Source organism: Leuciscus leuciscus (assembly GCF_965113295.1).
Source record: "Leuciscus leuciscus genome assembly, chromosome: 1".
In the NCBI taxonomy this organism is placed as follows: Eukaryota; Metazoa; Chordata; class Actinopteri; order Cypriniformes; family Leuciscidae; genus Leuciscus; species Leuciscus leuciscus.
The window spans coordinates 67,294,435-67,318,371 of record NC_138725.1 but is presented as its reverse complement, the minus strand read 5'-3'; the positions used below and the strand labels follow the sequence as shown (position 1 = coordinate 67,318,371).

The following is a 23,937-nucleotide window of genomic DNA, read 5'->3' as shown; positions in this document are numbered from 1 at the left end:
CTAATATGACAAAAAAGCAATACCAGATTCACAGCATCAGTAATACAGACTCAATTTGGTACCCATATTCAAGACACATGTGACAAAACTGCAAGGATCTTAAGAATACTGTACTTATATTATAAATATTCAAAAGAAATATGAATATTTCTTATTTAAAATAATTAAAGCATAGCTTATTTATTGAAAAACACAATTGATGCCATTGATTTAATTGAATCTCGTAATGTTTATGTTAATATAGTTATTGTTGTGGTTACTGGTATTGACTTTTGTTATTGTCAACCATGTCTATTTCAGAGCAGAGGTGCTACTTTTTATGACACAGGAAATGAATCAGTAACTGTGAACTTGTGTTGCCCATTTTGGTACCAAACGATCACTAGCTTGTTGTTTTCCTCACTCATTTCGATACTGAAATATCTGAAACGATTTCAACTTTTCTGTAGTATTGATACACAGATCATTCTCTCTGATGGCGAAGTGACACACACCGCCTCCTCTCACTCGCTCTGGTTGAATAGTGCTTGTATTGCGCATGATTTTAGTCATTCCCTCAGGTTTCACGCTCTCACCAAAAGCACACGCAACACTGATCTATATAAGTGTCACGCACATAAAGCCGCCTCTCAAACAACTCGCGAGAACCAAATTTACTTATTTTACGTGGCTTATTGCGCTTAAATGGTCTAATATGTACAAAATTGTCAAAATGCCCATCTTGCCGAGTATTCAGGTAAACATAGTTGAGAAAACGCATGCTGTGTAACAGTGCATAAGCTCTTAAAGTGACAGCAGCCTAATAAACCTGCTGCTGTCTGTCATGATAATCAAATAACAAAAGACAAAGAGAAAATCACTCTCTGCTCTTGACTGAATAACTTTATTGTAATCAGCATTTAAATTTGACAATGAAAACTATTATGACGTTATGTTATTTTACATTTGATTACTTTAATTTCTGTAGTATTTCTGACCTGAATATTACTGATAGACCCTGAAAAACTCTTTTTTTTTTATTTCTCTGTTTTTATTTGTGTTATTGTATGCGATTTGTTTATTTTATTACTGGCTGTTTACTTGTCTTTGTTTGTAAATGTAGTTCAACGATTCAAATAAAGCCTCCCTGATGTGCTGTGTGTAAACTATTACAACAAAATTACCCAAATTATCAAATAATTATGAGATAACAAATCATCTGTATGGCGATATGGCAGTTTTCCTTGTGGAATCGAAAATGTTAACAAATATTGATATTTTTTAAGGTGTGGTATCAAAGTTAGAAAATAATTACAGTATCATGACAACAACAGATGGGAGTATTTTTCTAAACGATGTTTCAGTTACAATTCTTATCACTCAACGTCTGTGCCGAACATCTTCCTGTTTATTATAGAGGTAGAAGTGTGTTTTCTAGACGTGAACTACTCATTGATTAAAACAATTTTTTTTATAAAAAACAAAACAAACAACTGAATGCCATTCAGAGTTTAGCAAAGTGTCTGTTTATAATAAACACATATAAGTGAGCAGAGACATCTAGACAAGTATCTTACCTGACACTGATATTAAACAGTTTCCACAATTTGGCTATATTTATTAATTTTGTAATAAAATGTTTTCGTCAGATGACATCCAAATGAACGGAAAGCATGAATGCTTGTTGCGCAAACAGACAATTTGCATTTCGGAGAGGATTGGATTTTTCAGAGGACCGTTGAGTTGAGTTGCCCGAAAAACAGTAGGTCATTTTCCCTGGAAATATTACTGAGGTTGTGTGAGAAAAACAGGATTAAAATAACAAAGTTGGCCTGTGAAACACAGATTTCTCCATGAAAAATCTATCTGAATAGGGCTTTACAATAACTTTTTGGGGTCTGTAAGATTCCCAAACTATTGAACGGTAGTGTACGACACTTCTTTTCCCTTCTCTACTGTCACTTTCCTTCTGGAACCTGGTTCTGTCAGATACTAATACAAGACCATCTGCTTTAACAAAATAATTATCTGCCCCATAAAAACGCTCATCTGCTGAGATATTGTCCTGTGGTCAGCAGATCCTGAACCAGCAGGATCAACTTATGACCTACAGGCCCGAGGCCAGAGAAGTGTGCTACTTTTGCTGAAAAGTATAGTGAGCCATTGTTCGCAAAATACCAAATCAAATCAGAGCCGCGATAATGCAGTTTGCCCACTTAAGATGCTGCGAAAGCTGAGAGCGTGTCTTTCACTTGCCTACATTTCATTTAATAGTCTTTTCCTAAACCTGTTTATTACCAGGGTGATAATAATTAACAATCAATTTACGTGAACCTGGTGTAAGGCCACAGGAGGGATAGCTTACTTATTTCAATATGTACTAGATTGAAAACAATATAGAGTTGGAGGCCCATCAGCTGTTTGATTACCCATACTCTTCAAAATATCTTCTTTTGAGTTCAGCAAAAGAATGAAATTTATGTTTGGGAAAACTTGAGGGTGAGTTAATGATGAAAGAATTGTCATTTCTGGGTGAACTATCCCTTTAAGGGGTACCGGTATATAAAAATAATCCATGTCACGACACCTTTGAAACGGCAGTGCTAAAGGCAGGAAACATGCAAATGCAGGGCATACAGAATGCCACTGTATCAGTTACACAAATACAATATATTGTGGTCTCAGAGATTTTACTAGGCTATGCGATAACTCGCCCTAGGAAAATGCACCGTGACCACACGCAACTTTGAAACGCAAATAAACTGCCATACATAGATTTCCTCGCAGAGCAGCCGCTCATGTAAAAAAGGGAAAGCAAAATCAGAGTGGTTAAAGATGCCACAAGTGCACTAGTTTGCACAAAACCTGCACTGGCAACAAATGGAAAGTCATGTGACTGGTTGCAAGTAACCAAGTTTAGGACCAGACATGCCAACACAACACTGGTTTTAAGAGTCATCAATATGTAACACTTCAACTATTAGTAATTGCAATCAAACCTGAATACTAGGCCTAGTTGTCAACAAATAAATTGATGTTTATGAGTGACACACGTACACACACACGACAAAACACATTCACTTCCACATATTTGAGAATCGGAATATCAGGTAATTGATGACGTGAACATTTTGAATAATGGAAAAACTAAATAAAAGTGATGCATCTGTCATACAGCGCTATTGTGGATGCGGTGTGTCACATGACACAAGCATGACGAGTCGCCATGGAAATAATAAGGTGATACATTCTAAAATAACAGTTGCCTTAATAAACTGGGGGTCAGCTAGAATATATTGAACTTACGTGTGAAAGGGTTAAAACAAAGATCACGATTCTCCCACAATTCTGAATAGACAAGTTAACTAAATAAAATGTAGGCTAATATGTCTATTTAAAAATATCTTATTAATATGTATATTATATATATATATATATATATATATATATATATATATATATATATATATATATATAAAATAATTTAAAAAAATAATTTAATCGGTTTGAATGAATGTTTCAATGACTCCCTCATAAAGACTTTGGCTCCATTTCTCGAAACTCTACACACAAAACCACAAAACACGCACACAACATGCAAAATGTCACACATCTTTTGCAAAAAGATGTTACTATTGTGAAGCCACTTTGAAACAAGCTGTATTGTATTGTAAGCATTATAGAATTAGAGGTGACTTGACTTATGCATTCACTATTACAAAATAAACAGAAAAGCAAAAGTGATTTAATTTCTGAGTGAACTAATACACATGATCGTTGGGTGTAGGTACTCTGTAAATGACTGAGCCATTTAAATGATAATGTTTCCCAAATGAAACATAAGAGCTGTTGGTTTTGAGTGATGTGTTTAATGTAGAGAACTAGGCCTGCTGCGATAGTCAGTGTTACTGATGTTACAAGGTGTTCAACCGATTACATCGCTTTTTTTCTGTACCACACACATAAATTAGTTATGAAAGCCAAAATATTAAATGTCACAGATGTATATTTACTGAGTAATCCACTGTTTTGTAGAGGGGGGTCAAGAATGAACATTTTCGCCTGAGATTTGGAGACAAATTAGAGGGGTGTGAAAATTGAAAACGGGTAAAATTCAACAATCTGAACATGGAGCTGCTTTGAGATCCCCATGTCTATGGGACTGAATTGTACAGGGCCTTAAAAATGAAGATTTCAAAAGAAAAGTTGATTAAGAATGAAAATCTAGAATACTTTTATAATACTTTTAGTTACAGCCATGACAACTTTAGAAAAATAATATTTATGGCTATCAGACCGGTATGTTCTATGCAATTGAGCTGATAGAAAAACACATTTCTAATCTTAACACTATTTGTTATTCAGATATTCCTCTTAAAAAAAAATTAAAATACAAATAAAGTATCAGCTGTGTGCAAAGAGACCACTGAAAATAAGATACATTTACCAATTTACTCATGGAGCCACATTAACATGTCCATATCTCTGGGATTGAAGCATTGAGGGCCTTTAAAATGAAGATACCAAAAGAAAAGTTGGGAAAGAACCAGAATCTAAAACGATATTAAGATATCTCTAATACTTCTTGCATAACATGCATGCAAACATGAGGCAAAAAAACAGAAAAAAAAACAAGAAGTGCTTTTTGCCATTTTTGGACTATCACTGTTAGCATATAATGCAAGAAAGATTGCTAAAGTCAACAGATTTTCATTTAATTGTCCTACCAAAAGTCATTTTACACCCCTGTAATTTGGCTCTAAATCTCAGGTGAAATGACCCAATAATAATTATATTAATATTATTAATACAGATAAACTCTGAACATTACAAAATAAACCAACAACACAAACTGCTAAAAGTGAAGTAGAAATAAGTTCATCAGCATCAGATAAAACCAACAAGAAGCAAAAAAACTCCACAGCATAATCTATTCATAACTTCATAGTACATTATGGCCTGTAGAAAAACAGTATGATTTTCCAATACTGTAAACTCACAATAAAACCAAGCTTTTTTTCTTCTTCTTTTTTACATTACAATTGTAAAACCTTGACTAAAATTGCCAGTAAAGTACTGAAGTCTTTTACAATAAATGTCTGAGAGTGCAGTAGATACATGAGAAGTCTTACTGTGAAAATACTGTGAAAGAAATGCAATTATTAACCTAGAAAAATCCTATACTGAAAAATGTAACAGTGTTGCGATACAAACTCAGGAAACATTTAGAATCTGCTCATGTTACGTATATATATATATATATATATATATATATATATATATATATATATCTTGATTTGGTGCCCTGGATATTGACATGTTGTCATTTATTTTTCATTATTTTTAAACAGTATAGAACTGTTTTGCATAGGCTAATTCATGAACACAAATGTGACAGATTTTTTAGTTATAATGATGTACTGAGCAAAGTATTACATGATTGAGAGTAATCGATATAAAAGATATAAGCATAGATAAGTGATATCTCCATATAGACTAAGTTTGTAACTCCTAAATTGTAAATGTTAGACAGATGCTGCTTTGATTGAAGCCAGTGAGACTTCAGCAGCTTCACACTCAGTCACAGTGAAGATCTGATGACGAAACACTTACTCTAACTCGCTAGTTAAGAATTTTCCATTATAGAAACACATGATTAGACTTCCCTAGTAACATTTCTGTGTTTCTACCGGATTAAAAAGGCTGGCTAGCACATCATCTAATGTAGCTAACAGTGTTGACTGTTTACGCTCCTGTAAGATGCTACACACATTTCAAGCATTTTTTACACGAACAATGGACAAACATGGTCCATTAACTGTTATTAAAACATATTTCATTGAAGAACAGGCTACTATAAGCCGCTAACTCACCAATGCACTGGCCAACGGGAGTGCTGTACGGATTCCCCAACAAGAACTCCATCTTGATGACAACAACAATCCTCCGATGGTGAGAGGCTGACGGACAGCGCGCATAAGCCCCGCCCAGAGAGCTGTCTGATTGGTTTAAACAAGCGGAACCTTTAATTTATTGATCGAGGAAGCTGTCAATCATGGGCAAAGTCTTAACACGGCAGAGTTCATTTACAAAATACTCTTAATGTGCAAAAACGTATGGAAACTACGTTATAAAAACATGAATTTATGGACATGTTTGCTTTTCGCAATTTTGTTTAAAAATAGCGGAGGCATTTTAGTACACGTGGAATATTTCGCTCTTTCTAGTTTACTTTAATTTTCCATTTCATGAGGAATCATACAAATTAAATACTCTAAGAATATCACCAAGGTTATATTACTGCGTATTATTACTAAAATGTATTTTAATTTCTTTAGAGCGCCTCAAAGCTCCTAAAAACTCCGGAAGTTGATGGCGGTAGTCTGTGGTTGCTGAGCAACAGTGTTGGAGACGTCCCAATGGGAGACGTCCAGCAGACGTGTACTTAAGTGATATATTTCCAGGTAAGTCTGTTGTCAAATGAACGAGCTTTTAGTAATAACATTTGAAATAGGTGACTGATACAGTGTTTAACATTTGAGTACAAATAACATTTGAAATAGGTGACAGATTCAGGTGACTGATTTTATAGTGACAGGTCTGCAAAATAAGATAAGCAATTGCACTAGATAATATTAATAGATAATATTGCACTGCTAATCACCGTTACTGCAGGTAATAAACGGGTCCTGTCATCAGAAGCGTTGGAAAATGAGCAGGGAAGAGGATGAACCCAAAGTAATGGATGAGGAGATGCTACAACAAGCAATTGTTGAACAGGGACCTCAAGGACAAGCTGGACAAATAGCCAAGAAAGAGGGCATCCAGCACGAGGAGGTGCGTCAGCTGCGGTTGGACTTCAGGAGTAAGAACCGCAATTAAATTCATTTTAATGTAAAATTAAATATTTTTGATTGAATTTTATTTTATTCAAGTTGAATCACATGAAAACTTTCCTGGGTCATATTTCACCCCAAAATCAAGAGAAAAATAAGAATATATTTTGAATTATTGCAAAAGTGAAACCCACTTTAATTTATTTAGACATTATTTTCATGACAAGTATACATCCCCCCTCTCACACAGATAATGTTTTTTTTAATCAGTGTTAAAGGGACAGTTCACGGAAAAAATGTAAATTCTGTCATCATTTACTCACCCTCATGTCGTTTCAAACCCATAATAGTTTTGTTCATATTCGAAACACAAATGAAGATCTTTTTGATGAAATCTGAGCGATTTCTGTCCCTCCGTTGACAGTCTACGCAACTAGGCCTACCACTTTGAAACTTTAAAAAGTTCATAAAGAGATTGTAAAACTAATCCATATGAATTGAGCGGTTTAGTCCAAATTTTATAAACAGACACGATCACATTATATGATGAACAGATTTAATTGAGGCTTTTATTCACATATAAACATTTATTAACTCGCACATCAGTTGTGGTAAACTGAAGCTCAAGCTTGTTCGCTTCACATGTGAAAACCAATGAGGTTCAATCTCGTGCTACGCAGCACGTTTGAGCTTCTTCTAGCATCAAGCAGGTTCGGTTGTGCTTCTGTTTACTGATCAATGTTTATAATATGTGAATAAAAGCCTAAATGAATTCTGTTCATCATATCAAGCGATTGAGTCTCTTCAGAAAATTTGGAAAAAAAAACGCTCTATTCATACGGATTATTTGCACGATCCCTTTATGAACTTTTTGAAGCATTAAAGTGATAGTTGCATGGCTGTCAATGGGGGGACAGAAAGTTCTCAGATTTCATCAAAAAGGTCTTCATATTCGTTTCGAACATGAACGGTTTGGAACGACATGAAGGTGAGTAATTAATGACAGGATTTTTATTTTATTTATTTTTTCATTCATTTTCATTATCAAGATTGGTATTATTTCAATAACAGTTCATTGTACATTGTACTTTTTGAAAAATATAATTAATATAATATTGATGTTTTTTGTAGACATCCTAAAGATTTCCCACCTGTGGCATTTCACCTCTCTAACAAAACTTCAGCTGGATAATAATGTTATTGAGAGGATTGAAGGGTTAGAAAACCTCACTAATCTGATCTGGCTGGGTGAGTACAGACTGTCCGACTGATATCGAAAACATATCCGGAGTATCTCCAAATACTAACCCAGAATTCTTATATTCCTTAGATTTGTCATTCAATAATATTGAAGTGATTGAAGGACTGGACTCTCTTGTGAAACTTGAGGACTTGAGTTTGTTCAACAACCGGATTTCTGTCATTGAAAATCTGGATGCGCTGCAGAACCTGAACATCCTCTCTATTGGAAACAATAGCATTGCTCAAGTGGATAATGTAAGCCAACTATATTTTAGATGATACATTTTTAGAAAATGTGGAATCCAAGAAGGATGAAAATGAGTCTGACTCCAAAATATGCAGCCATCCACTAATTCATTTCCAATATTCCAATTCATGAGTGTCACTCAAACATAAAGCTGAAGGAAATCATATCTGACCCTGCAGGTGCTGTACCTCAGACAGTTTGAGAATCTGCGCACTCTCAACCTTGCGGGAAATCCCATCTGTGATGAAGAGGACTTTAAGATATTTGTGGCGGCATATCTCCCAGACTTGGTCTATCTGGACTACAGACTGCTGGATGAACAAACGGTTAGTGAGACATTTCTCATATCATATTTTCTCATATAATTGCAGTTGCTTGGCTTCGTTTTTCAGCTGACCACTTGTGAAAAAGAAAGAGAATATTTCCTATTATGGAAATATTATACTTTGTAAGAAAATATTTAAGTGCAAACTGAATGCAATGTTTTCTGACACTTAATTGCAATTTAAATTAAAATTAAAAATTTAAATCTATAATAAATGAAATTAGCTGAACTTTTCTGACTTATTGCCTAATTTCACAGACAAGGTTTAAGCTAGTCCCAGACTAAAATGCATGTTTGAGCTTTTTTAACTAAAAGCAACTTGCACTGATATATCTTAAAATATGTCAGTGCCATTGTTTTGTCTCAAGATGCACACCAGTAATGTTTTTTTATATATATAAGGAACGTTTATAAAAGCTACTTAAATGCCCTAATGGAACTAAGGCCTAATCCTGGCTTAATCTAAACCCTGTCTGTGAAATCAGGCATAGATCTTTATGCAATTTCATAATTACTTCTATTTTCTTGAGGTTTACTGCCGAATAAACTGACAAGCATTAACACTCCTTAAAATAAAGTTTTTGGTTTTTGCAGCGAGAACCTGTAAGTGATCAGCTCTTAAAATAACCATTATTTTTTCTTATAGTATAAAGAACATTTTAAAGTTTCTTCATGGAACCATCGATGCCAATAAAGAACCTTTATTTTTAAGAGTGTAAACTAAAATATACTGTTATGATCTCTTCTGAATCGCAACAAAATAAGGGAGTCACCACACACCACAGCCAATTAATAAGTGAATTTATTTATCAGTATAAGATAGAACAACATTAAAGATCAGTATAAATGGTAATCAGTGTGTCAGCAGATATGTGCAAAGGTGTAGCATTTATGAAAGACAACAGTCCAACCATTCTCAGTCCATGAAACCTCCAAAAACAACCATCCCAGAGGAGATGGATCAAAAGGCAGCGGTGATCTCCCATATCCCTCACATCTCATGAGTTCTCCGATAGCCTCTTGACACGAGACCCAAGGTACAGCGCAAAGCGAAAACAGCCCCAATCTCTGCACAAAAACAGCCCCACGCTCCCATCTCTTTTATAGAGCGTCATGATTACATTCAGGTGTGCAACCACTCCCTTCAGCCAATCACCTGCAACTCTGAAATAACGAGTTACACACTGAAACCGTCACAATACTTTAATGTTATTTCTATTGAAAAACGCATTTAAATATATTTGGAATTACACACTTGTAATGTTGAAGTTGCAATTTAGTACATTTAAAATATATTAACTTTAAAATGTCATATTGAATTACACACTTCAGTTTAAATTATAATCAAGTACTTTGCATGAGCTTTAAAATGTTAGTCAACACATAAAAATAAGCGTACTTATTTAAAGCATGACCAATAAAATGTTTTGAAATGTACTTCAAAGTAAAGTTTTCACTTTACATTATTGCAAAATGCACTTTTTAAAAGTTGACTTAAGAAACATTCATGAAAGTGAACTCTCATTAAGTGCATTCATGTTATATTATCTGCAAGTAGTTTTGTAAAATATATGAGATTCGAATTTCACAAACAAGCATCTTTTTTTTTTTTGTCCTAATGTTCTGTTCATAATTCATATTTTTTGCGCCTACATATAAAGCGTGAAACTGCCTTTGCAAAGTATCAGTATGCTGTAGAAGAAGTGCAACACAATGAGCTCCAGGAGCAGGAGGCAAATAAGGCTCAGAAGATCACAGACGAGGAGCTTCAACTACACAAGGTAACCAACATCACCATGCCATCCATCTCATTCAAGTACAAGAACACTGATCTTAAATGCTCGAGGTTTAATAAGTCAGATTTACTCTACAGTGTTTGAAACGCTGCACTGTATTAAAATCTTCTTAATATATACTCTTCTTGACAGTAATGGATAAATATTGCTTCCTTCTTTCACAGGACGCATTCGTGGAATACTTAAATGGACCTCAGCTTTTCGACAGCATGTTTGCTGAGGATCCTGATGCAGAGAAACTGGCTCTCCTCCCGGGAATTGACACACTGCTGGAAACATATCCTTATTATGAATAGCAAAATATACAAATCAAACCACAAATGAAAGCAATACATTATAATACACTCTTAAACATAGGGTTCTTTTTTGGCATTGAAGTTTCCCTGAAGAACCTCTAACATTCATGGAGCTTTTCTTTAGATTAGATGTTATTTAGATTTTTAAAAAGCTCTTCAAACTAAGAAAAAAAAAGGTTATTTTAAGAACTGTTTCCTGAAAGGTTGACCAACCATTGAAAAATGGTTCTTCTATGGCATCACTGCAAACTTTTGGAACCTTTATTTTTAAAGAGGACCTATTATGCTTTTTATATTTTGAGCTCCTCATGATAATAACTTTTAGGGCAAATATCAAAAATATCATTTACGTCTTTTAGTTTGTCAAAGTGCCGTTTTGGAAGTGTGCACATGTGCAAACGTGCTCTAGTACGTAAGAAGGAGCCTATGACTGAATCTGGAAATAAAGCAAAATAACTCTTAGTTTAAATATTTGTCCTCAGATGAGAACAAATCTAGCATTGATTCGATCTCAAATGGATTAATTAAAAAACGTTATTATTCCACCATGTGCGTGACATCATTAAAAACGTGGTTGAACGACAAATTTCCGACAATACAGTTTCAGGGAAACTGTCGTGACGATCTAGTTGATTTCTTTAACAATGCATCGTACTCTGGTAGTTAAACAGCGAGTTATGTCGTTGTTCGGGAAACACATCCCAGTGTGTTGCTGACAGATGCGGAAGAGAGGTGCTGAAACAATGTCAAATATGTTTTAAAAAAAAGTGTTTTTTGAACATTCAAGCATGAAAACCTATTCTAGTAGAGCCCAAAAGCAACAACAAGACTGTAAAATGGCCTCTTTAAGAGTGCAGATGAGGGAACAGCTGTTAAAAAGGACACTAAATAATCAATTTACCTTGACAGTCCATTTACATTTAAGAGCAAAATGGAAGCTCTATGTGTGCAGATATTTGTAGCGGGTTTGGGTCAGCTTGCTCAGAGAACGGCTGAGGTGGAATCCTTTTCTACCGGTTCCCATGAGGCAGTGGCTGACAATCAGCGCAAAGCAGCGCAAATAACAGCTGACTTTGAAAACTTCAGGAGACAGGTTGGTTTCTTCTCAGTCACACAAGACAACCTGTTTCTGACCAGTTAAACACATCAAAACGCTCAAAAATTAAATTCTGTTCTATTGCAGAAGATTGTGGAAATGCAACAGATCACAGACGCCGATCTTCTTGAAGCTCACATCACTTCCTGCCATGAACAGGCTGAGCAGTTCTCTGAAAACCTTACGAGTCTTGAACTGCAACTGGTGGACCAACTGGAGGTCAGAATAAAAATACCTATATTGTTAATGTAATATTAATTACGGAGCATATAACCTAAACGAGTGGAAATTTTTCCCCCTTTTTTTTTAAGGACATCTTCAAAGACTTTGAGAGGAACATCTCAGACATGGTTGGAGGGTTCATTGAAAATGTGCAAGGGATATATCCTTTATCCAACAAAGCAAAACAAAAATACTTTTATTTTATGGGCAAGGCTTCTTTAACTCTGACACACATTCGCAATGTGTCGAGACCTGGAGAACCGGCACCATGAACAACAGCTTGTGATTGCCTTGGCAACACTGGAGAAGGTGGTCAAAAGCGAGCTAGAGGAGAAAATACCGGATGATCTGGCAACGGTCAGTGGAAAACTGTCTTCATGATCACTTAATTTGTGTATAATTATGAATAATTAAGAAGTCAAAAGCCATCGTAACTACATGCCAGACACTAAGTTTTAGTATTGACTGATCCTTCGTCCTCATTTCCTATGCTGCCCTGTAGCTCTTGGTAGATAAAGACACAGTGACCAATGCAGTCAGTGCTTCTCACGACACCCACCTGCAGAAGATTGATGACAGGGAGGATGAGCTACTGGCACGGGTCAACAGCTGGATGAGCAGTCTGCTGAAATCGGTACTTGATTATGAACACACTTCCTGTGAACTCCTTAACAATATTATTATATCACGTTGTAGCCTACCATGCAGCTGTCCAGGATCAGAACAACCTTTTATTATTAAATAAAATGTAAACCTTTTTTGTTTGTGTTAATAGATACACAATGATGAGGTGAAGAGGAATCGCAAGCGCATCTCAGAGATCCAAAACTACATTAGTTTTGTAAAGGATGAGCTGGAGGACATGGCATCATCTGAGGACAATTAAAATATTTCTCTTGTCAGATCCAGAATATATACAGTTAGGTCCATATATATTTGGACACAGGCACCATTTTTTTTTTTTCAGGTATTTACCAAAACATATTTAAGCTATAGTTATTTAATGGATATGGGCTGAAAGTGCACACTCTCAGGTTTAATTTGACGGTATTTACATCCAAATTGGAGGACGGGTTTAGGAATTACACCTCTTGAGAGAGCCACCCTCCTTTTTCAAGGGACCAAAAGTAATTGGGCAATTGAATCAAAAGCGATTTCATGGACAGGTGTGGGCTATTTCTTCGTTATTTCTTCATCAGTTAAGCAGGTAAAAGGTCTGGAGTTGATTCTAAGTGTAGTATTTGCATTTGGAATCTATTGCTCTGAACCTACATCATGCGTTCAAAGGAGCACTCCATGCAAGTCAAACAGACCATCATTAGGCTTCAAAAACAAAATAAATCCATCTGAGAGATAGCAGGAATATTAGGAGTGGCCAAATCTACAGTTTGGTACATTCTGAGAAAAAAAAGAATGCACTGGTGAGCTCAGAAACATAAAAAGGCCTGGACGTCCACGGAAGACAACAGTGGTAGATGATCGCAGGATTCTCTCCATGGTAAAGAAAAACCCATTCACAACATCCAGCCAAGTGAAGGACACTCTCCAGGAGGTAGGCGTGTCATTGTAAAAGTCTACAATCAAGAGAAGACTTCACGAGAGCAAATACAAAGGGTTCACCACAAGGTGCAAACCATTCATAAGCATCAAGAATAGAAAGGCCAGATTAGACTTTGCCAAAAAGCATCTAAAAAAGCCTGACCAGTTCTGGAAAAGCATTCTTTGGACGGATGAAACTAAGATCAACCGTACCAAAATGACGGGAAGAAAAAAGTATGGAGAAGGCTTGGAACAGCTCATGATCCAAAGAATACATCATCTGTAAAACATGGTGGAGGCAGTGTGATGGCACGGGCATGCATGGCTTCCAGTGGCACTGGATCACTGGTGTTTATTGATGATGTGACAGAAGACAGAAGCAGCCGGATGAATTCTGAAGTGTATGGGAATGTACTGTCTGCCCAGATTAAGTCAAATGCAGCAAAGTTGGTTGGATGGCGCTTCACGGTACAGATGGACAGTGATCCAAAACACACTGCAAAAGCAACCCAGGAGTTTTTTTAAGGAAAAGAAGTGGAATATTCTGCAAATGGCCGAGTCAATCACCTGATCTCAACCCGATCGAGCATGCATTTCACTTGCTGAAGGCAAAACTAAAGGCAGAAAGACCTACGAACAAACAACAACTGAAGAAAGCTGCAGTTAAGGCCTGGCAAAGCATCACAAAGCAGGAAACCCAGTCTTTGGTGATGTCCATGGCTTCCAGACTTCAGGCAGTCATTGCCTGCAAAGGATTCTCAACAAAATATTAAAAATGAACATTTTATTTATGATTATATTAATTTGTCCAATTACATTTGAGCCCCTGAAAATGAGGGTACTGTGTAAAAAAATGGTTGCAGTTCCTAAAATGTTTACTTGATATTTTTGTTCAACCCCTTGAATTAAAGCTGAAAGTCTGCACTTCAAATTCATCTTGATTGTTTCATTTGAATTTTATTCTGTTGGCATACAGAACCAAAAGTATGAAAATTGTGCCTGTGTCCAAATATATATGGACCTAACTGTGTATATATATATATATATATAGCTATGTATGTATATATAATAAACAATTTTTGCTAATTTTGTTGTTGATAAGTATGCAGCTGTATTATCTTTGTTTTGTTTATTACATTTTGAGATCATCAGTTTTACAAGAATGTTGTAGGGTTTGTTTTTGTACTTTATGCAATGCTTCCATCTACAGACGAGTAAAGAGTGCTGCAGCAATTCCATTTGTTGAGAGAGAGAGACACCTCTTTATTTATGCAAAAAAAAAAAAGAAATTCTCTTTATTCTTTTCCTTTTTTAACCAAAAGTTTTTGGTTTTTAAAAATTCCCCCTTTTTTTTTCTTTTACAATTGAACAAGAAACATCTCACATAAAAACATCAAATTCCAAGACACTCCAAAAACTAAAAACATTACATTACATGCATATATTGCTTCACAACATATTTAAAAATTACCTACCACCATTTTTAAACATTCAGAAATAGGTTTTCCTCATGATCTATAGTACACAACATTCCACTTAAATGTTTCCTTAAAACTATAACCAGATTTTTTGTCAAATTAAAATAAACAAACTCTGCTCTGATCCTTGAAGTCACAAAACCTCTCAACATTCTCTCTGGATCAACAAAAGCTTCTTTTATCATTTTTTTTCTTGTTACCCAGATTGCCATTTTGGTTTCCGCTATTAAAAAATGTATTATACCTATTCTGCTCTTTTCAGAAGCCTTATACTTCAGTCCACAAATAAAACCAGTGTCATTAAACTCTTCGCCTAGTTTTTAAATCCAGTTTTCTAATGTCGGAAAAACACCTCTCAGTCTAGAACAATATAAGAACAGATGATCAATTGATTCTTCTAAATCACAAAAGGGACATTTCTTTTCTACAGTGGGATCAATATGTGCCACGTGTCTGTTCGTAGCTACTGCCCAATGTATAATTCTCCATTGTAGATCTGCAGTTCGTTTTTCAATGGGAGATTTATACAATGACCTCCAGCATCTTCTAGAAGAGTTTGGCCCTTAGCACATCTGTCCACTTTGTTTCTCTACTGTCCTTCAGAGCTGATTGGTGAGCGACTTTTACACAAGTCAAATACAAACTTCTTTGAAGCCTCTTTGAAACCATGCATCTCCGGAGTCTTAAAAGTGAGCATTTATTCTTGTCGTGGTTCTTCTTCCACAAAAGCTGAAACAATAAGATCAGGAAAATTCTCCTCTTCGTTCAAATTCTCTTCTCTTGACTTCTGATGATACGCAGAAGGAAAAGATGATACGATCTCATCCATTGCATGTTTCATGAATCTGACGGACTTAATTCCTGTCAGAATATTCATTTCCGTTGGACTTTTCCACTCGTCGTGATGTTTTAAGTCCTTTAAGTCCATCCAGCTCTTGCCATTGTTTTCTGCAGGCTTTTTGAATTAAGCACTTTTGCTTGAAGTAATGGATTATTAAAAAGAGGTTCCTTGTTTATCCAGAATTCAGAATCAGACCATTTCCTTTTCACTCGAAAATTTGATGTCCATGTTTTCAACATTGTTTTATAAAAAAGCTTCTTTCAAGAAGCTATCAAAAAGTGTCTTTCAAGTCCATTTCTGTCAGATTAATTAAAAACAAATGTAAATCATTTTTAAAAACATCAACTTTATGTAACAGTTTCAGTCCAGCATGTATTTGAATATAGCAACTTCTGTGCTGTTTGCAGCCTAAAGGTTTTAATTCTACTTTTAATGTCTATTAAACGATTAAATTGTTTGTCACCAAAACTCTTCCCCTATATTAAGAAATGATACACCATATCTGAAAAAAGATGTGCACTAGTGACAGAAGAAAGTATCTAGTGAACTGTGACTGTGCTTCTCTAACACACTTTTTCATATCATTTAATTTCATTCATGAGAAGCTTATTATTATAGATCTTTAAAAAGCCTAATAAACCACATTCAAATATCACAGTGACTCATTTAAAAATATATATTAGCATGTATTAGAAATATATTAACTACCACTGATTAACACTATATTCCACAAAAAAATAAAGAAACGGATACATTTTTAAATTGTTGTATTACAGTTTTTCTCAGTCGATTGGACACATTTCTCTAAACTCAGTTCATTGCTCTAAAGTTAACACACTCTTATCTTATAGCCAAACAGTTCATGAAGCTCTGCATTTTATTATTAGTAAATACTAAAATCAAAACTACAGGTGTGTTCTCTATTGATTTCATAACATATTCAGCTAGACACACAAATATACTAATGAAAATGCATTTTATCGTAAAGTTCTTAATGAGGAGTTTTGATTGATTGTTTTTTCCCCTATCCCCCCAAAAATTATACACAATACACAAATATGCAGCAAACGTTTGCAGTACTGCGATCACTCAACTTTATTGATCACGGCTCTGATTTACATCTGGACAGAGAATTTCACACAGAATATATTATTGCGTTTTCAATTTGTGGACGCATAAAATGTGACAATCCAAACGCAGCACGTTTGAGCTTCTGCATGAACCAATGAGGTTCATTCTCGTATTTCGCAGCACATTTGAGCTTCAGCAAGAACCAATGAGGTTCATTCTCGTATTTCGCAGCACATTTGAGCTTCAGCATGAACCAATGAGGTTCATTCTCGTATTTCGCAGCACGTTTGAGCTTCAGCAAGAACCAATGAGGTTCATTCTCGTGTTACGCAGCACGTTTGAGCTTCAGTAAGAACCAATGAGGTTCATTCTCGTATTTCGCAGCACATCTGAGCTTCAGCAAGAACCAATGAGGTTCATTCTCGTGTTACACAGCACGTTTGAGCTTCAGTAAGAACCAATGAGGTTCATTCTCGTATTTCGCAGCACATCTGAGCTTCAGCAAGAACCAATGAGGTTCATTCTCGTGTTACGCAGCACGTTTGAGCTTCAGTAAGAACCAATGAGGTTCATTCTCGTATTTCGCAGCACATCTGAGCTTCAGCAAGAACCAATGAGGTTCATTCTCGTGTTACGCAGCACGTTTGAGCTTCAGTAAGAACCAATGAGGTTCATTCTCGTATTTCGCAGCACATTTGAGCATCAGTAAGAACCAGTGAGGTTCATTCTCGTGTTACGCAGCACGTTTGAGCTTCAGCAAGAACCAATGAGGTTAATTCTCGTGTTACACAGCACGTTTGAGCTTCAGTAAGAACCAATGAGGTTCATTCTCGTATTTCGCAGCACATTTGAGCATCAGTAAGAACCAGTGAGGTTCATTCTCGTGTTACGCAGCACGTTTGAGCTTCAGCAAGAACCAATGAGGTTAATTCTCGTGTTACGCAGCACGTTTGAGCTTCAGTAAGAACCAATGAGGTTCATTCTCGTATTTCGCAGCACATTTGAGCATCAGTAAGAACCAGTGAGGTTCATTCTCGTGTTACGCAGCACGTTTGAGCTTCAGCAAGAACCAATGAGGTTAATTCTCGTGTTACACAGCACGTTTGAGCTTCAGTAAGAACCAATGAGGTTCATTCTCGTATTTCGCAGCACATTTGAGCATCAGTAAGAACCAGTGAGGTTCATTCTCGTGTTACACAGCACGTTTGAGCATCAGTAAGAACCAGTGAGGTTCATTCTCGTGTTACACAGCACGTTTGAGCTTCAGTAAGAACCAATGAGGTTCATTCTCGTGTTACACAGCACGTTTGAGCTTCAGTAAGAACCAGTGAGGTTCATTCTCGTGTTACACAGCACGTTTGAGCTTCAGTAAGAACCAATGAGGTTCATTCTCGTGTTACGCAGCACTTTTGAGCTTCAGTAAGAACCAATGAGGTTCATTCTCGTATTTCGCAGCACGTTTGAGCTTCAGTAAGAACCAATGAGGTTCATTCTGGTGTTACCCAGCACATTTGAGCTTCAGTAAGAATCAATGAGGTTCATTCTCGTATTTCGCAGCACGTTTGAGCTCCAGCAAGAACCAATGAGGTTCATTCTCATATTTCGCAGCACGTTTGAGCTTCAGTAAGAACCAATGAGGTTCATTCTCGTATAACCTTTTATAAACACGCATCAGAAACGGAGAAAAATGTATAACACTTAGCACCTCTAGTGGACGTTTCACCCGAAAAGTGCAGGGAAACGTACCTGGAGGTACGTATTTCAGGTTTTGCAAAAATGTAGGCAGAGTAACGAATTCCTTTTGAATAATGTCCGGAATATCATTCCATAGACACCTAAGACTTTTGTAATTGTAATGTATTGTATGTTGTATTGTACATAATTTGTTAATTGTAATGTATGTTTATGTGCAGTGCAGTACGAAAATGTTAACTTTAACACCTGCGTACAGTTTGGAATAACACAATAACCATAACGCGTTGTTCATTATAAAATGTGGGATTATGAATTATATTGAGAACGTTGTACTTTGAAAACATGCCGTAATGTATTCATCGGGAAGCGTGCTAGCGATTTGCAAAGATTATTATAAAGATTAATATAAAGGTTAATAAAACGATACATGAAAGCATTGCTGTTGATCGTGGGGAATATTCCCTTCGAAAACAAAACTCAGCCACTGCGTCTTCAGATTTAGGAACATCAAAATGACTGCTGTGTTCCTTATTGCACCCAAGAACAGAACATCACAATCGCTTAGACGCCATTCTGCTCCAGCGCATCAACAATGGGGGACTATGATGACAGCTCGTTCACGAGCGAGGGCGGGTCTGTGTTGAAACGCTGCTGTCATTAACAATCGTGGGAGGGGCGTCCGACCGTGTGACGTCACACGGTCGAACGGCTTGATTTGAGATGGGAGAACATATAAGAAGATAAATAAAAATAAAAAAACACTGGATGGATTTTTATCATTTTATAATGGTTGTGTACAGGCACTGCCAACACACATTTCAGTACAATCAACTTGTAAAAGTGCATGTACCATTATATGACCCCTTTAAAATAAATGTAATAATGTTAATATTATGTTAGATAATTGTGCAGTTGATCTAATATATGTAATAGTCCTTGCTACAGAAACATGATACATTTAACTATCATTTCAGACGTGATGCTGGAGAATGAGGAGAGTGAAGAGGAGAAGAAACATCATCATGTCAAAACTGGAGCTAAAACTCGCTCACAGACTAAAAGTATTTCTTTACTGAAAAGAAAAGACAAGAAATGTTTAACTTGCAATCAGTGTGGGAAGAGTTTCACAAACAAACAGAATCTCAAGGTTCACATGAGGAGCCACACTGGAGAGACACCGTTCACATGTGCGGAATGAGTTTTAGACAACAAGGACACTTTAAGACTCACATGAGGATCCACACTGGAGAGATACCGTTCACATGTGATCAGTGTGGAAAAGATTTTAAACAAAATGCTCACCTAAAGATGCACATGATCATCCACTCTGGAGAGAAACTGCATGAATGTGATCAATGTGGTAAAACATTTTTCAGTGCTTCAAACCTGAAGATACACATGACAGTTCATTCACAGGAGAAACCACATTCATGTTCTTTGTGTGGAAAGAGTTTTTCACGTCTGTATAATTTAAAAGTTCATCAGAAAAAACACACTGGTGTAAGAAATCACATGTGCTTTGAGTGTGGGAAGACTTTTGTTACAGCTTTTGTGTGTGTGTGTTTACATGCAAACTCTTAAAAAATTTGTATTCTCCCTAGGGTGCCACTGTACATCTGGCAACCAGGACTACAGAGGAAAATTAGCCACTGGCTAACTCTGGCATGTTACAGGCATACTGTTGTTAATATGCATTGTCCTGGTAAATAAATAAATAAAAAAATTAAATAAAAAATAAAAAAAATAAAAAGCTGAACAATTAAAACTGCACCAGAGGATCCACACTGGAGAGAAACCTTACAAGTGTTCACACTGCGATAAGACATTCAGTCAGTCAGAGAACCTGAAAAGACACGAGAGGATCCACACTGGAGAGAAACCGTATCACTGCACTGCATGTGGGAAGAGCTTCACTCAATCATCTTCTCTACTCAGTCACACAAAGAACTGTGTCTGAGAGTGAGTGAGAGTGAGAGTGTGTGTGTGTGTGTGTGGTGTGTGTGTGAGTGGTGAGAGTGAGTGAATGAGTGAGTGAGAGTGAGAGAGAGAGTGTGTGTGTGTGTGTGTGTGTGTGAGTGGTGAGAGTGTGTGAGTGGTGAGAGTGAGTGAGTGTGTGTGGAGTGGGTGGGTGAGTGAGTGAGTGAGTGAGTGAGTGAGTGAGTGAGTGAGTGAGTGAGTGAGTGAGTGAGTGAGTGAGTGAGTGAGTGAGTGAGTGAGTGAGTGAGTGTGTGTGTGTGTGTGTGTGTGTGTGTGTGTGTGTGTGTGTGTGTGTGTGTGTGTGTGTGTGTGTGTGTGTGTGTGTGTGTGTGTGTGTGTGTGTGTGTGTGTGTGTGTGTGTGTGTGTGTGTGTGTGTTGAGAGTGTGTGTGTGTGTGTGTGTGTGTGTGTGTGTGTGTGTGTGTGTTGAGAGTGTGTGTGTGTGTGTGTGTGTGTGTGTGTGTGTGTGTGTGTGTGTGTGTGTGTGTGTGTGTGTGTGTGTGTGTGTGTGTGTTGAGTGTGTGTGTGTGTGTGTGTGTGTGTGTGTGTGTGTGTGTGTGTGTGTGTGTGTGTGTGTGTGTGTGTGTGTGTGTGTGTGTGTGTGTGTGTGTGTGTGTGTGTGTGTGTGTGTGTGTGTGTGTGTGTTTGAGTGGTGAGTGTGTGTGGAGTGGGTGGGTGAGTGAGTGAGTGAGAGTGTGTGTGTGTTTGAGTGGTGAGTGTGTGTGGAGTGGGTGGGTGAGTGAGTGAGTGAGTGAGTGAGTGAGTGAGTGTGTGGTGTTGAACCAGTGATTGGAGCTCAGTGCAAGGTGTTAACAGTACAGTTCAGTACTATTGTTCTGACTCCTATCAGTGTCAGTGCTTTGTTAATGTTATGTAGCGACATCTGGTGGTATTTGGAGTCATTGCGCTTGTAAGGAGATCGTCAACAGGTGTACATGCAGACTGCTCCACCACCAGCATTATTTGTCTATCCTTGGAATAGATCCATCAGTGAGTATGGTCGCTCACAGTTGTTTTAAGTAGTTAAAACATGTGTAGACGTTCTACTACTGTTGTTTAAAAGCATTTATTTTCAGTGAAAATCTGGTTAATGCTAATCGTGATGCTAACCGCTAGCATGGATTTAGCTGGGCTATATACAGAGTTAGTAGGCTGTTAAGCCTCATTTATGATTATTCATTTGCCTGTGTTTTTATTTAGCCCATTTACTTATGTTCTTTGAGTGAAACATTTTGTAATATGTGCTATGGTTATTATATTTATGTTGCACATATTTGACTGTAACATAGTGTTTATTTTATACTGTATTGCAGTTTTACAAAAAAGAAAACAACCAAGATTTCAGTAAAGAAAACACTCAACCTGGAGTCAAGCCTACTGAGTCTTATTGTTGATGTTCACTATCTGTCTAACAATACAGTGACGTATCTGCCAGGACAGAATAGTAAAATGATGTACACACAGCGGGAATAGACAACATATAACTTTGTGAACAGCACTCAGAAGCATAAACCTACAGACTCAATCAAGATATTGCAAAGATGGGTGACAACGATGACGGAACACGTCAGTCTCAGCTACAGACAAGGTCTAGAGTCTTCTCTTCTCTCAAGTCCTCCAGAGCCTCAACTCGGACATCTGTCAGCGCCGCTGCAACGAGGGCAAGGGCCAAGGCAGAAGCAGCAAAAATAAAGGTGTCTTACGCAGAGAAGGAGGCAGCCATCATGAAAGAAAAGGTAACCATAGAGGCCAATCTTCATGTGTTGCAGCAAGAGAAGGAAGCTGCAGCAGCATCAAAAGAGGCAGCAATATATGAAGAGGCAGCAGCAGCTGAATATATGGAAAGAGACCCTCTTGGTGAGTTTCAGGATTTGACTTTCGAAGATCCAACAAAACGCACCAGAGACTATATAGAAACTCAACCATTTGAACAACATGCTAACCAGGAGCTTTATGATGGTACGCCACAGCAGCCAATCCAACAGGTCAAAACCCTAGGTCTCCCATGCAATATCAACGGGGCACAAAATACAGTGTATAGACCACTTAAGGAGGAAGAAAATTACAAACCCATTGCAGAGGAGCGCTACGCAACTCCACCTACCCATAAGGCTCCTTATATCCCAAACAAATACCCAGCCGCTACCTTTCCAATACCCAGAGCCGCCTTAACCTAATGTTAGGCCCCGGGGCTGAGAGGTTTTGTAGGCCCCCCATCCCCTCAATTTAAAGAGTCTCATTTAAAAAAAGTGTAATAGCCTATCTATAGGTAATCTACATCACAAAATGCATTAGTTTCTTTCGAGACCTACAACAGTGATTTTTTTAAATATTGTTTTTCATTTTAATATTGTTATTAACATATCACTGAGCACATAAACACAAGACACTTTATTTAACAACCACACACAGCAACTAAATTTCAACTTTATGCAAATGAGAAGCGATTTTCGCGAGCGACGACCAATAGGAAAGAAGCATTTCAGTGGAGCTCAGCTCCCGTCACCGTCTCGAGTGCAGTGCAGGCAAGACAGAAGAGTTCAAGGGTGATTTCACTGTTTTATATGATTTGACTGTAACCACAAACATGGATATAATAAAATGATGCATGCAAGAAACTGTCGACAGTCTCAGTGAGTTTAATTCATACATTTATAGTTCGAGTGTTGTAGTTTTATAATGCAAGTTTAGCACTGCTGCAGTTCATTTTACAGTGCATTATGTTGACTATTAGGGACAAGAAAATGTATTAGCCTATTTGTCAAATTCGGATGACGTTTTAGTAATTTATGACAGTATGAGTGAGTTTAATTTGTAGATTGATCGATCGTTAATCTAGTAAATGATTTAATCCCTGAATGCTGTGTGGTAATATAAAAACACTCTCCCAACAGCATACTGTTTCTTTTGAGCCTAATTCCTAGTCAAGTTAAAATGATATAGTTGTATAATATAACTTGTGGTGGTGTTTTGTACAGATGTGGCCAGATGTGGCCAGACGAGCAGTCTCGCCTCATTCGCGCCGCGGGACCTCTAGACGCGCGTAAACGCGTCTTTACAACACTGAAATCACTCGCGCCAGACGCTCTATTCGCGTTTGGTGTGAACGCACCTTAACAATAACATTAGAGCGACAGCACTACCAACGCCCACAAGCGACTAGCGACATACAGCGACAAAATCTGACAAGTTAAAACAATATGACCTTTTCAGCTCATCACGAACCTGAACATGGGAGGCCCCTGAACTTGGGAGGCCCCTGGGCTTCAGCCCAGGTAAGCCCGTGCATTAATGCGGC

At 37.2% G+C, this 23,937-nt stretch overlaps 2 protein-coding genes across 5 annotated transcripts in view; one reads left to right on the top strand and one right to left on the bottom strand.

Annotated features, from left to right (window-relative positions):
* Window positions 1-5,946, bottom strand: part of LOC309481478 (uncharacterized protein) — a 44,472-nt gene extending 38,526 nt beyond the window's left edge. For all 4 annotated transcript variants that reach the window (XM_082146386.1, XM_082146385.1, XM_082146391.1 and 1 more), the window contains exon 1: window positions 5,853-5,946. The gene's annotated coding sequence lies outside the window, so the exon portion shown is untranslated. The remainder of the gene's footprint in view (window positions 1-5,852) is intronic.
* Window positions 5,947-6,400: 454 nt separating this feature from the next.
* LOC309504921 (dynein regulatory complex subunit 3-like) lies at window positions 6,401-14,509 on the top strand. The gene is made up of 13 exons (XM_082178229.1): window positions 6,401-6,443; window positions 6,655-6,844; window positions 7,947-8,063; window positions 8,146-8,312; window positions 8,484-8,630; window positions 10,291-10,410; window positions 10,590-10,704; window positions 11,642-11,814; window positions 11,905-12,036; window positions 12,129-12,201; window positions 12,275-12,396; window positions 12,542-12,673; window positions 12,815-14,509. Exons 2-13 carry the CDS (start codon window positions 6,691-6,693, stop codon window positions 12,923-12,925), a joined length of 1,563 nt encoding a protein of 520 aa, XP_082034355.1. The 5' UTR covers window positions 6,401-6,443; window positions 6,655-6,690; the 3' UTR covers window positions 12,926-14,509.
* The last annotated feature ends 9,428 nt before the right edge of the window (window positions 14,510-23,937 follow it).

What these genes read in the sequence shown, in the direction of transcription:
- LOC309504921 (XM_082178229.1), top strand. Translation starts at nt 6,691, where the DNA reads ATGAGCAGGGAAGAGGATGAACCCAAAGTAATGGATGAGGAGATGCTA. An exon ending in GCATTGCTCAAGTGGATAAT is followed by an intron (nt 8,313 to 8,483) that starts GTAAGCCAACTA and finishes CTGACCCTGCAG; the next exon opens with GTGCTGTACCTCAGACAGTT. An exon ending in TTGAAAACTTCAGGAGACAG is followed by an intron (nt 11,815 to 11,904) that starts GTTGGTTTCTTC and finishes GTTCTATTGCAG; the next exon opens with AAGATTGTGGAAATGCAACA.